The sequence below is a fragment of the Atta colombica genome, unplaced genomic scaffold (assembly GCF_001594045.1).
Source record: "Atta colombica isolate Treedump-2 unplaced genomic scaffold, Acol1.0 scaffold12, whole genome shotgun sequence".
NCBI lineage: Eukaryota > Metazoa > Arthropoda > Insecta > Hymenoptera > Formicidae > Atta > Atta colombica.
This window is the reverse complement of record NW_017259206.1, coordinates 5,838,795-5,851,614: the sequence shown is the minus strand read 5'-3', so window position 1 is coordinate 5,851,614 and position 12,820 is coordinate 5,838,795. Positions and strand designations below refer to the sequence as shown.

The following is a 12,820-nucleotide window of genomic DNA, read 5'->3' as shown; positions in this document are numbered from 1 at the left end:
ATATATATATATATATATATTCATATATATACATAACGCGCACGCGCGTATGTGTGTATGTGTGTATATAATCTAACTATACATATAACTATTTACAAGTGTTGAAGTTTTCTAGAGCAGGACAAGGAGCGAGGACTCAATAAGAATTTTATCCGAGAGCAAGAGAAGGAGAGAAAGAGAATGATAGAGAATAGAGGATCTTCGGAGATTTCTGAGGAAGTTGATTGGTTGTCGGCTTTAGGGCGGCGGCAGTCGGTTCGGGAGTTGATACTCGTCAACATGCTCCGCATCCCCTTCGCTTCCTCCGCGGAGGCGAAGACTGCTATGTGCTGCGACTATAAGCGAGGGAGTAGTAGCTGAGGGATGTGATGTCCACCCTCGTGTTCGCGTCTCTTCTCTCTCTCTTTGCGTGTCGCTCAAACTGGTGCATGGCCGACGACGAGATGTTAGACGTCCGTGTACTTGCTCAGTTTGTCGCGTAGCAACATGTTCTCATTTTTTAATCGGTCCAGCTCCTGTCGTAGACCCATATTCTGCAAATAAAGTGAAAATGTAAAGACTCGGTTCTCCCCTTTTATTTTGTTCAAATAAATCTGTCTGACATTTGCGGGCTCAGGCATGGCACATTGCACAATAGTGAAGATGTTTTCAAACATTAATTTTATTCTCTTCTATTTTTCTGAACTCTATTACTGTGCGTGAATTTCGAACAGTTCAATTAGCTACTTTAAACTTTAAACCTTTAAAAAGCTACTATGATCTTGACATTTTGGTATTAGATTTTTTTATCTCGAAATGAATTTATCATTAACAATCAGTTGTCACGGTCATTAATAATCAATTGTCACGGTCTGGATCATTTTGTATATCTTCAAATACACAAATATCTTCGGTAATGTCTTTAAATAATGAATTATATAACTACAGTCTACGTAACGGTTTCAAATTTCCAGCTGTGAGAAAATTTACCTCTTTCTCGAGGAAGCCGGCCCTGAGTGCTATCTGGTTCTCCTTCATGCGACGCGCGTCTCGCGATCGTTTCGCTGCCATGTTATTCTTCCTACGACGCGCCCAGTATTTGTCATCCTTCAAGTCATCCGGAACGAACTGCGGCCGCAAATGAAAGAGAAAGAAAGAACATAAGAACATTAGAACGCTTGTATTATGCGAAAAATACGTAGTTCGATGAAGAGAGAATTCAATTCAGAGAATTCATTACAGTGTTGACAAATTTGGAAGCCCAAACAGCAATGTAATTACACAAATGAATTAAGACTCACCTGTTTCCGCGATTTCTTGATCATAGGTTGGGGTTTGAGTTCCTCGTCAGAAAAGGCCCGGGTACGTGGATCGAAATCTCGCCCCGATGAGGCCATCGAGAGCGCTACAAGAGACAAGCCATATTGTATTCGTGACGAGTCCTCGGAATCTGTCACGCGGAAGGGGAACAATTGACAATGTCGACGTTAGTCTAGTTTACTATCAGATACTCGACAAGCTCGACGTTATCGCAATACAGATTCTGAGATAGCGTATATTTTTTTATCTTCTCTCTTTCTTGTGGTCCAAATGCGGCTACTATTATTTACGTCAGAATGCTGCTTCTTTATACCTTTCTTTCGTCATGTTTTTACTTTACCCGTTTACTTTCAGTAAAACTTTCCATTTATGACTTTCTATTGGATTTCTCTCTCATCCTTCATCCTCCTGTACTTTATTTTTCTTAATTTCTCAATATTCCATCTTTTATTGAGTATTCTTCGTTTTCTACAAAATATTCGGTACTGATATTTGTAGAAACTATTAAAGATCTGAAATCTTTCAGATCCTTTTGTATGAAGTCGTGTGAAACACTTCTCAGGATCTCGATATCACGAACGACGGCTACGACGAGGAATAAAAGTGAAAGAGCGAGAAGGTTGTATTTTACTCACTGGAATCCGCGGGAGAAGGTGGGTTCAGGGTGTCCGGCGAGCAGCATTCGCTCGGCGATGGTGATCTCTCGCGTTTGGTAACTGGTTCCAAGTGAAGACCCGCTGGTCCCTGATGCCCGGCGGCCTCGGTGTTGTTGATTTTATGAAGCTGGCTACCTTGCATGGTACCCTGTCCACCACCAGCCACACCATCGACGGGGATGCCGTTTTCAGAAAGAAACTCATCGAGATCGACATACTATCAACAGAGATCTGAGGTGTTATTTCCGAGATGGTTTCTCTCGGATCTTTGTCAAGTTAGAGCAGGATCTATCTTATACTTAGGTAGAACGGATGTCTAGAATCCTTATTTTTAATGTGTCTAATAAATATATGAAAAGAATAAATCTAAAGTTTTGCATATAGAATCTGAAAATAATTTTAACCCTCAAAATAATATGATTGGAAACTCAAATTGGTTGTTAGAATATCAATATTTTTTTTACAACATTGCTTATCATTTTTTATTTTCTAAAATAATTATTTTGATGGTCAAACAAAATTATTTTCAGATTTACATCCATTATAGACTTTTCAGCAAAATCGTTCTTTTCGCGTAATAATAATATAATCATTGTATGTAAATAATGATACACATAAACATTTTGTATATCAATACACAATTAATAATAAGTCAGAATATAGATACCTACATTTAATCTAGAATTGAGTTGCTATCTATTAAGGTAATCTATTAAGATTAATATTTTGTCAATATGTACAAATTCTCCAAAGATAAGCCCCGCGAAGCCATCGTGATATTAGCATAAATGTGAAAGCTATCCACACTTTACATGCCGTTAATTTCAAAAAGGCATACAAAACTATTTCGAAACGGAACTTTTAAATGCAACGAAGGAATACACTTTCATAGAAAAATTTTCCTATTGTATTTCTATTTCATTTCGCACTTTATAATTTTGCTCTGCTTTTTTATCGAAATTCAAGCGGCATATCGCGATGGAAGGAACGCAAATGGTGAAAGTTGGCGAAAGGTTTACGAAGAGTTTTATATGTTTTTCCAAAAATTACACATTATTTATACAATTTATTCATACTTTACAGAAATATTTTAATTATTAATTATCATACATGTATAGCAACTGTATAAATTAAGACGATGAATTATTTATGTAATATTAAATGCGATTGAATATTGCTTTCTTTAGAAAATAGACAAGTTTCGTGGACAAGTATTTTATAAGAGATTATCTAAAAAGATATACTTTTTTGATAAATTATTCAGATAGTTTTGGTTAAAAATAATAATGGAGATAGAAAAGAATAGCCGAAACTTCCTCGATTCCGCCGAGGCAGAACGGAGAAAGCGACCGCTATCGTTGCGATTGCATAGCGGCTTAATATTCGGCTTCCCGGTTTCTCGAGTCAGGAAGGCGAATTATAATAGAGCAAGTGTTACAATGGTCTACTACATTGATTTTTCATTCAATTACATAGCGTGCGTATATAGCAATTTCCGGGATATACAATATATTTTACGGAATACATTTCCCCAAAATCAATGCTATTCTAAGAGAAGATACATATACAAATGATTTTAGAGAAAAGAAAATATAAGAAATGTACCGCATTATCACGATAAGTAATAGACAGAAAATCATATAAAGATAGCATCAATGAATAAAGGTAACTCGAAAGTAAAGACAAAACGTATGACACACGATTAGTTTTAGCTTCCGATTTTATTTTATAGAATTTTGGGATTAAATCAGAGCCAAATTATAGGCTTACCGTATCGCGCCTTTATACATACATGGTTTAATACCTTCAGGTCGGCATCGTAAGGCAAAGTTTTGTCCCAGAGATTGGGACCGAGAAAGGCGGCCTGCGCTTCCACGTTGCCCCAAAGTTCACCGTCGGCATCCTTCTTTTCCTCTGGCCCATCTTTACCTTGTTTCCCTGCAAATTCAATTTTATTTACTTAGATATTCGTAATTTTTAATTACAGTTTTTAAATCGATAATAATTTTTGTACCAATAATATCAATATTAAATACAAGGTTTACTATTACATTGCGAGAAATTCTTTTTTGCGAATTATTTATATATTGAAATGACGCGAATTTACGGCCGTTAAAAATAATCTTTCTTAACAATAATCTCAGACAGGAATATTACAAGTGCTATTGTCGTGCAATCTATACACTCATTCGCTTTTGTACAATGCACTTTTCTTTCCCAAAACTTCTGGTATATACTTAACACATTCTGTTATCATGGCAGAGTCATTGTATAATGTGTGACAATTTGCAATTTTACACATCTTCCGCTTTTTTATGTCTTTAGCATTTTTCGTACAACCTCCTTAGACTTCATAAATTTATGCTAAAATATTATTGACGTAAAAAGTACACGAGTATACATTTAAATGTATAAAAGGACTTAAAATAACGAGAATTTTTACAAGCTTTTTATATTTTATTTCTATATGGTGTTATACATTATTCAACTAATGACGTCAAATTTTTCATTATCATCGTTTATAATTCTCACGTGAAAAAAAAAAGAGAAAAAGAATACGAAGAAAGAAAAAGAATACACAAAAATTATACTACATTTTAATAAATATTTGTTTGAATTGTTCTAAGTTAATTAAATATTAAATGTAAATACATATTTATTACAAGAGCCGTTGATATGATTTAAATCTCAGTTTTTATTTATATAAATATTTATTTATTTATATAAATAATAAAATATTTATTTATAAGTAAATGTTTACTTAATACTATTCAAAAAAGTACATATTAAGATTTAGATTAAATTTATTTCATTGTAGTTTGAAAATACTCATTCAAAAATAGTAGGCGAGTCACATAAGAACATTGTTTTTTCTATCCCGCCTTTTTTATTTCTTTCTCCATGTTTAGACAATATTATTTTTTAAATATATTATAAACGCTCATCAATTATTAATTGTAAATCGCATCAATTAATATGCAGTCACAAAATTGGTCGCGTAGAAATATGCATATTTTTGATTGAATAGATTACCGCGTAAGCATGCGCATCCTTTCTCCAAACTTTTGCATTATCAAATTTGACAAAATTATTCAGCTATTTAGGTTCGTGTTTCTACTTCGATAGTCGTCGAGTCTGGGGAGTGTCGGGTCGACTGTCAAGGCTATGAGAACATGCCTTGTCATACTACGATGTTGGTTACTCGTTGTTGGTTATTAAGATATCAGATGAAAATAAAGATGATTATGATCATTATGATGATTGATGATGATGATGACGATAATGATAATAATAAAAATTATGTTTATGATGGTGACTATAATGGTAATGATCATGATATCAACGACAATGACATAGGATTATAATGATCAGCAATAATGTTTGATAGCAAATGTATTAAACAATTACAAAAATAAGCGAAGTATATATAAAGCAATGAAATTTAGACTTTGGATTGCAACTACTAAACTGTCTCTCGGATAGCTTCTTTTAAGAATAGTTTGGCATATTTTTCAAGTCTTATAGCGTGTAAAATGTTACACCAAGGGCAACATAACTCTATTCGACGGTATGCTAATTTCGTCACTTCTCTACTTTTTTCACTTCGATTCACAGAATATCGGCTTGGCAATCCGCTCTCGCGCAAACGGTTTGTCGAGGTTTGCGGTTTCTGATGTACCAATGCTATTTCTATTCAACTATTGTTGCAGTCGTGCCTGTAAATTCAAGGCTGTACTCACAATACCGCGTCCTGTCTCGACAAGTGTATTGAATACATTTGTCATATACATTTACGCATAATCGCGGAATATTATAGAATATTATACAATCGGACTCTCTCTCTCTCTCTCTCTCTCTCTCTCAAGAAGCTAACAAGATTTTTTGGTAGCGACATAACGTTCGTGAATATCACGAATTATCGCGACTAAAAAATGTTAATAACATGCGCGTATAGTACAATAAAACGAATGCAGAAGGTATTCAATCGATTACCGGTTAGCTAAAAATAATCGACGTCTAAGTAGCGCCGATTAAAGGAGCGGAAAGTGAGATCGCGATCGAACCGCGCCTGCAGCGTCGCCTTAGGCGCTCCCGGCCAGGCTTTCTCTATGGCATACGATGGCTAAACAACTAAACAACGGCAGTCCGTAATTTGGTTCAAGGCTGCTCGTCGGCCGGCCGGCTAACTCTGCGGAACTAATCTCGTGTTGCGAAGCGGTATTACCATCGGTATCGCGCCGAGAGAACGAGCGGGGAGCAGCGTGTCTCGTTTGGGTACGATGTAATCGGGCCAGGGGACACGGGGGATCTTCCTGATTTTATCCATTCATTCACCGAGGACTGCATTTCCGTACCCCCGCGTCTCTATCTCTCTTGCATTCGTTCCGTCCTCGTTTGTCCCCCGTTTATTTACAATAGCCGGCCTTTGGAGATAGCCACTACTATACTCGTGGTACCGGAAACATGTGATTTCGAACTCGACACAATAGAATTCTTTCTAGAATTCGTACTTTTTATATTTTAATTCTTATGTATGAGCAATTTTTCTGGACAAATAAGATCCGTAGTAATTAATAATTAATAGCTTTTCAATGAGACTTATTTAATTATTTAAACTTGATTTATTATTATCTCTCTTTTTATGCGTAATTCGGTATTAATTAAATTCAATGAGTGTGATTTCTGGATTTGAGAGATCATATTTGTCTAGACAAGAATTAATAGCGATTTATATACTGATACTCTACATTGTCAGGATAACAATAAAAAATATTAAAAAATATTAAATAAAATGTTAATTCAAAAATATTAAATAAATGTTAAAATCAACATTATTTAATTTCAGAATAATTTTGATTGTACACAAAATTATTGTTATATAAATTATAAGATAAACGTAATTTAAAACGTAATTTAAAAAAGAATCGCATTTATGTATTTATTAAATGTATAATAGTTAATCTGACAAATATGATAAATACGATAAATTATGTTAATACATTATATAATACGATATTATTGGCTAATTATTCTAAATGAAAATGATAATTGTGATCAAAAATCCAAAAATCTGTAAGCAGCCTGTAAGAGTTTTGTTAACGTTACTAACGAAATGCACAAATATACAATATGGACTAGTTTTCAAGTGCATTTTGTTAATTGCACCAATAGATAAAAAAAGTCGTGAAGATAACGAAGTTAATTACAGTGGACGTAAATACGCGCATATCGCAGAAATGTGTTCCACTTTTTAACGGAACTATGACTGAACTATTATTTATGTCGAAGAGTAACTGCAAAATATTTTTAACACGTTATCAGGTACGAAAGGCCTAATATCTTAGGAAACGAGTCTAGTTGTGTTAATTGGAATTCTGAAAATGGACAAAACTGAATTTTCTAGTTGAATCTATTATAATTTCAGTTAAGATAACGAAAATTCTGATTGATGATCTTCTGATTTATTCATTTTCAATTAGAAATTTTTCTTAATGTATTTATCGATATTTTAATATACGTTGCATAAATAAAATAAAATAAAATCATAGAAATTATCCTAATGATATAAAAAATACACAATTCTTTAAGGAATGTGGCTTTTCAATGTCGAAGACATCAAAAATGAATTCTACCACATTTCTCGCGGTGGATCTCTTAGTAATTTGCGAAAATGATAGATCGGCTAATAAATCGTTGAGACTTAAACGCTATTTAAATGCTGAAAACAATAAACCCGCTACGACGAACGCAGAACCTACGTTACAGCACTTCGTTGTTTAGATAGTTGCCTTGGCAGCGTATTCTTAAGATTACACTTAGGTGACAAAACCACAGACATCATCGCTACGGTGTACCGCACGTTCATACCTGTCGACGCCAATTTATGGATCTTCGTGATCGCAAATATGTGTTACGTCATCGTTCGCAACTGGAAATCTCAATTTCATCTCTCGACATTTTTTTTCCAAGTTTCGATATTTTTTAAAATAATTTCCTACGTTAAAAAATTAACAAAATACTTGTAGAAACGCGTGCCAAAGGAATATTCGATTGAATTCTGAAATCCATCTTCATTCTTTTCCTCCAAAGTCACTCCAATACCGCTAGTCATTTATATAATCGATGACACGCGAACGTCTAGGCAGGTGAACACGCGAGGATGCCTCGTGAATGCGTTTTTGGCACAATTCCCGCCGTCCTTCTCGAAACTCTCGATAATAACTGTAACCGACATCTAAATGCACATCTTCGAAGAGTCAATTCATTTCACCTGCTCCACAAACAATAGCTGTTCTCAAATATTTCAGAAAGTCAAGCTATGTTATTGTGTAATATTCTTTGATCTGTCACTTTAGAGTTGTAAACTTTCAGTTAAAACGTGTAGTTGTATACGAAACTAGAAATGTCGCTTATTCTGCAAGTGCAATTTTTCTCAATCACAATGGACGTACAGTGCGCCGTCGATAAACCTTCCTCGATCAATCGAATCTATGATACACAATGCTCGTGGGATAGGCCATCCATCCGAAATAACCATCGACCAAGGCCGCAGGAAACCTTCTCCAAACAAATGCGATTGTTGATAGCTGCTACTGCTACTCCATCGTTGCGATCTATTTCCGTAATTGAGATCGCTAGATCACCATAATATTCGTTTATACACTGTACAGCTATAATGTATTTCGGTAAAATTACTCAAACTTAGATGTTAAGCTATCGAGAAACTCCGATATATATAATTTTACTTACAATTAGAAACATTATTATTAAGTTTTTGAAATATAAATTTGTTCTGCATATTGTTCTGAAAAAAGTCTGGTAGTAATAATTAAGATTAGATGAGAATTACTAAATTACTTTGGTGACAATTTCAATAAAAAAAAAATGTTTAGATAATATAACCAAATCAAACAAAATCTTAATTTAATTTTCTAAATATTTTTTTTGTTTACCAAAACAGTTGCATATTAATATTATATTTAGTAATATTTGCTACATGGAAAAAATAGTTTTGCTGAACTACTTAAAAATTCAGATACAAATCTGAAAATAATTTTGGAGTATTAAAATAATTATGTAAAAAAACTTAAGTATGTGTGATGAGTAATGTTACAAAAAGTTTTAATATTTCAGCAATCAATTTGAGTGTCCTAACTAAATTTTAATAGTTCAACAAAATTATATTCAGATGTATCTAACTTTAGATATTTCATCAATATTGTTCTTTCTATGAATATTACACCAATTAAACAACATACATTTGGCTAATTAGCTGACTTTTTTTTCAATAATAAGATAGAAAAAAAGAATATTGGATTTTTTAATAAAATCACTATCTTCGAAGAAGTAATTCATAACGAACGAAGTTTTAATATAAAAATTGTACAAGAACAAAAATTTTAATATAAATGCTATCCGATAATTTTATTATCGGGTTCTATGAAAGGAAACATCAGAGAGATTTTAAATTCAATCGGAGCAACGTGAAATAATCACGATAGACAATCAACGAGCAGGATGTCAAGTTCTGAAACAGCAGTTTCTTGTGGTTGGCTATACCTGGAAGGGAAAATCAAGAGGCAATATAACACGGAACGCGATAGATGGGAAGAACTTGACTTACGATCTGTAAATCTCGTGCCGTTGTCAGTTCTCCGATGATTTGTGCGTGCGGTAAGCCACCATCGTCTCTTCTGACGTACGGTTCGTAACCGGCATTAACTTAGATTCTATTAGAGACGTAAAAGTACCTCGCAATTGCCGAGTACACCCGGTACATAGCGGCGTTACGATCGCATGATGAAAATTGCATGGATGAAAACTCAAGTCGTGGTACCTCGTTATTGCATAACTCACGCGTCGTTCTTCCGCCTAGCTCTTCTTTCACCTTTCATGCATCACCGAAGAATACAACGTATAATCCAATATTAAATTTAGGTGACTCCTCGAGACATTAATCCGCGGCGTCATACTCGCATTAGTATGTAATAAGTTCTCTCGTAGTGCCGGAAATACGGCAATTGCTTCTATTTTCCCAAAACACTTTCTCTTTACGAGCACGCTCTAATTAGCTTCAGTCTTCTTTAATTATAAGCGCGCGCTGGCGCTCATAATGACTGCATGCGGAATGAGAAAAGAATTACACGTGGCGAGAGGCGTCACAACACCTTCGCAATAGAACGAATAATTGTATCGTAATATAATTAATATTATCATCCCAAAATGCTCTTGAGCCATATATAATTTATAAACATATTGTATTATTATTACACTGCGAACGACGTTTCTCATACGAGTTTGTATGTAATAACATTAAGAAAAGGTATATTTCCTCGTTCTATACTCGTATAAAACATACCATCGTCTAAGCGGTCGAAACACGTTTCCTAGAAAGTTAACCTCCCGCCTTACTGTCGGCTTTATGTACAATGGCGCGTATGTTTATCGGTCTTATCTCTAAGACCGCTGCTTCGAGAAGCGCCATATGAAAATGCAAGCAAGAATTATAATGTAGGAGTCACATATGTTTTCTTAGATTTTCGACACGTGCGTGTGTGCATACGCTTCGTTATCTTCAGTTCCAATACGACCTCATTATTCCAATCGTTTTTTTAGGCGCAATCGAAGTCTAGTGACTCATAGTTTCCTCTTAAAATTTTCACCGAAAAGTAGTAATTGTATTGAGTAATTGTATTGACAAGACCTCTGCGACCCTGATCGGTTAATTCCTTCATCTAACTCGGAATAAATGAGACTAAAATAAAAAATAATAATCTAATGTTACGTGAGCGATAATACTTATTTAGTAACAGTTTCGGAGTCGGTTATATATTTGATATCGCGGAAAGTGCAACAGGCGATTATGTGCAAAACCATTAGGGATATTAAGGAATCCTTTGAATTCACGTTTCGTGCGAAAGATCACGTGTATTGTGCAAATGTGTATGTTGTGCAACGGCTAAACGACTAAACCGATTATAGTGATCAATAATGTGTCAAATCAGCTCGCTCATAATCGCCTTTGGCATCGAGAAAGAGTGCATTAACGAGGCTCGCGATAAAGTAATCATTATGTTCCGCATCGTGTAATAAACTTTTACCTAGATATAACAGAAAATCATAATAAGATCAAGATGACATCAAGTTGAAGTCATTCTAGGAAAATCAACTCAATATCATTCGAGTTTTAATTTAAAAATCATTATCGAATCATGAATTCATCATGAAATCATCGTCAAAATTAAAATATTATTATAATTTTTCTTAAAATGACTTCAACTTTTTGTCATTTTGATAGTCGTTGTCACGACTTGATAGTTCTATTAAAAATAGAATTAAAAAATAATAAAAAAAGGTCTAAATTTAAAAATTTTTTTGTTTTAGACATAAACTTCAGCCACCAGACTAGTAAGTTATTACTTACGTTAATGTGTAACGGTAAAAAATCAATTTGCATTTGTGTTAAAAACGGTCCACTTACACATTCTTGTTAAAATTTTGTTAAATTTTTAACGTGTTCGAGTGTTAATTTAACATAAATGTTGATTATCTTGAAAAATATTACTTCCGCAGTTTGGTTACAAAAATTGTGTCAATATTATCATTTTTGTGATAATGTTTTTAGTTAATATTTATAGGCACATTACTTTCTAACATACTTATTCAACTTGTGTTAAATTAACAAAAATTTTAGTAGTCCGTTTGGAACACATGAAATATATTAAATTTAACCAATTTTTCCAACGGTGTATATTTTAATTCTAGAAAAGGATATTCAAATTTGTAAAAGTAATATATACAAAAATCCTTTACAATAATTAATGCTTTTTATTAGTAAAACAGACCACTTTAAGATTCCCTTAGTTTCTCAGTACCGAATCGAATTTCCGATGGACGTGAAATTGTCTGCTGGCTATGAGGTGTGAACACAGGTGCGCCACAAGGACATATATTATCGACAGTGAAAGCGATACGCGCGAACTTATCGAGTTCGCGAGTTAAATTGGCGAATAACCTCTAAGCTAATGCCATTTTCATCGATATCTTTCCCGATATCTTTAGTTTTTGTAACTTATAGGCAAGATAATGTAAAATGGAAACTTTAACCTAGACAACAAAAAGTTCCAAATCGAGACACAAGTTGTCTTTTAGACGTTTTTAAGACGGCTTATAAAAAAAATGTCTTCAAGACGTCTTATTTTAATCTTTGGGCATGCATGTTGTCTGAGAAGGCAATTATGATATATGTATATATATGTGTGATATATGTAGATACTATAAGTGCGATATTTCCCAAAATAATTTTTTCAAGAAAATATTCTGTGTGTGCGTATACAATAATTTATATAGTGTGTACTCACGTCGCTGGAATGCATATAAATTTTCTTATCTGTAGACATTAATTTTTACGGAATAGATTACTTGGAGGAGTGTTGATGAAAATTATAATGGATATTTTATTGCTGCTTTCTCTTTTTCTCAATTACTCACTGTCAACACCTCGAGATTTTTACACGTTCTACGATTCAGTTTGCTGAATCTAACTGAATGTGAAAGAGGAAATAAGAATCGCGGTTTGTGTGGATGTGCAGCGAATATTATTGTCTACCATTTATGATTGCATGTAATGAACTAACACGCAGTGAACCACGAAGGCGTCCTTGGCCGCTCCTCCGAGTGCGACTAGACCTCTTAGAAATAGTTTCCTATCGCTTGTTGTATGAATAAAGTTCGCATAATGAGCAAAGTGCATGCGAGGTCCTCAGATCTTGAAATTTGGAACTAACAAACCTTTAAATCTCTTGATCTCCATTTCCTTGAGATTTTTCACTATCTTCATTGCATTTGTATACGTTCACATCGTC

General features: G+C 34.0%; 1 protein-coding gene across 3 annotated transcripts in view; it reads right to left on the bottom strand.

Annotated features, from left to right (window-relative positions):
* Nucleotides 1–49: 49 nt before the first annotated feature.
* The window catches only part of LOC108694479 (thyrotroph embryonic factor), an 86,978-nt gene continuing 74,207 nt past the window's right edge, over nucleotides 50–12,820 (bottom strand). For 2 of the 3 annotated variants that reach the window (XM_018204017.1, XM_018204014.1), the window contains 5 exons: nucleotides 3,748–3,893; nucleotides 1,935–2,172; nucleotides 1,281–1,384; nucleotides 970–1,107; nucleotides 50–533 (listed from right to left, as the gene is read on the bottom strand). In XM_018204017.1, the coding sequence (XP_018059506.1) occupies nucleotides 447–533; nucleotides 970–1,107; nucleotides 1,281–1,384; nucleotides 1,935–2,172; nucleotides 3,748–3,893 (713 nt within the window). In that variant the 3' untranslated portion in view covers nucleotides 50–446. The remainder of the gene's footprint in view (nucleotides 534–969; nucleotides 1,108–1,280; nucleotides 1,385–1,934; nucleotides 2,173–3,747; nucleotides 3,894–12,820) is intronic. The other variant, XM_018204016.1, reaches the window with a different exon arrangement.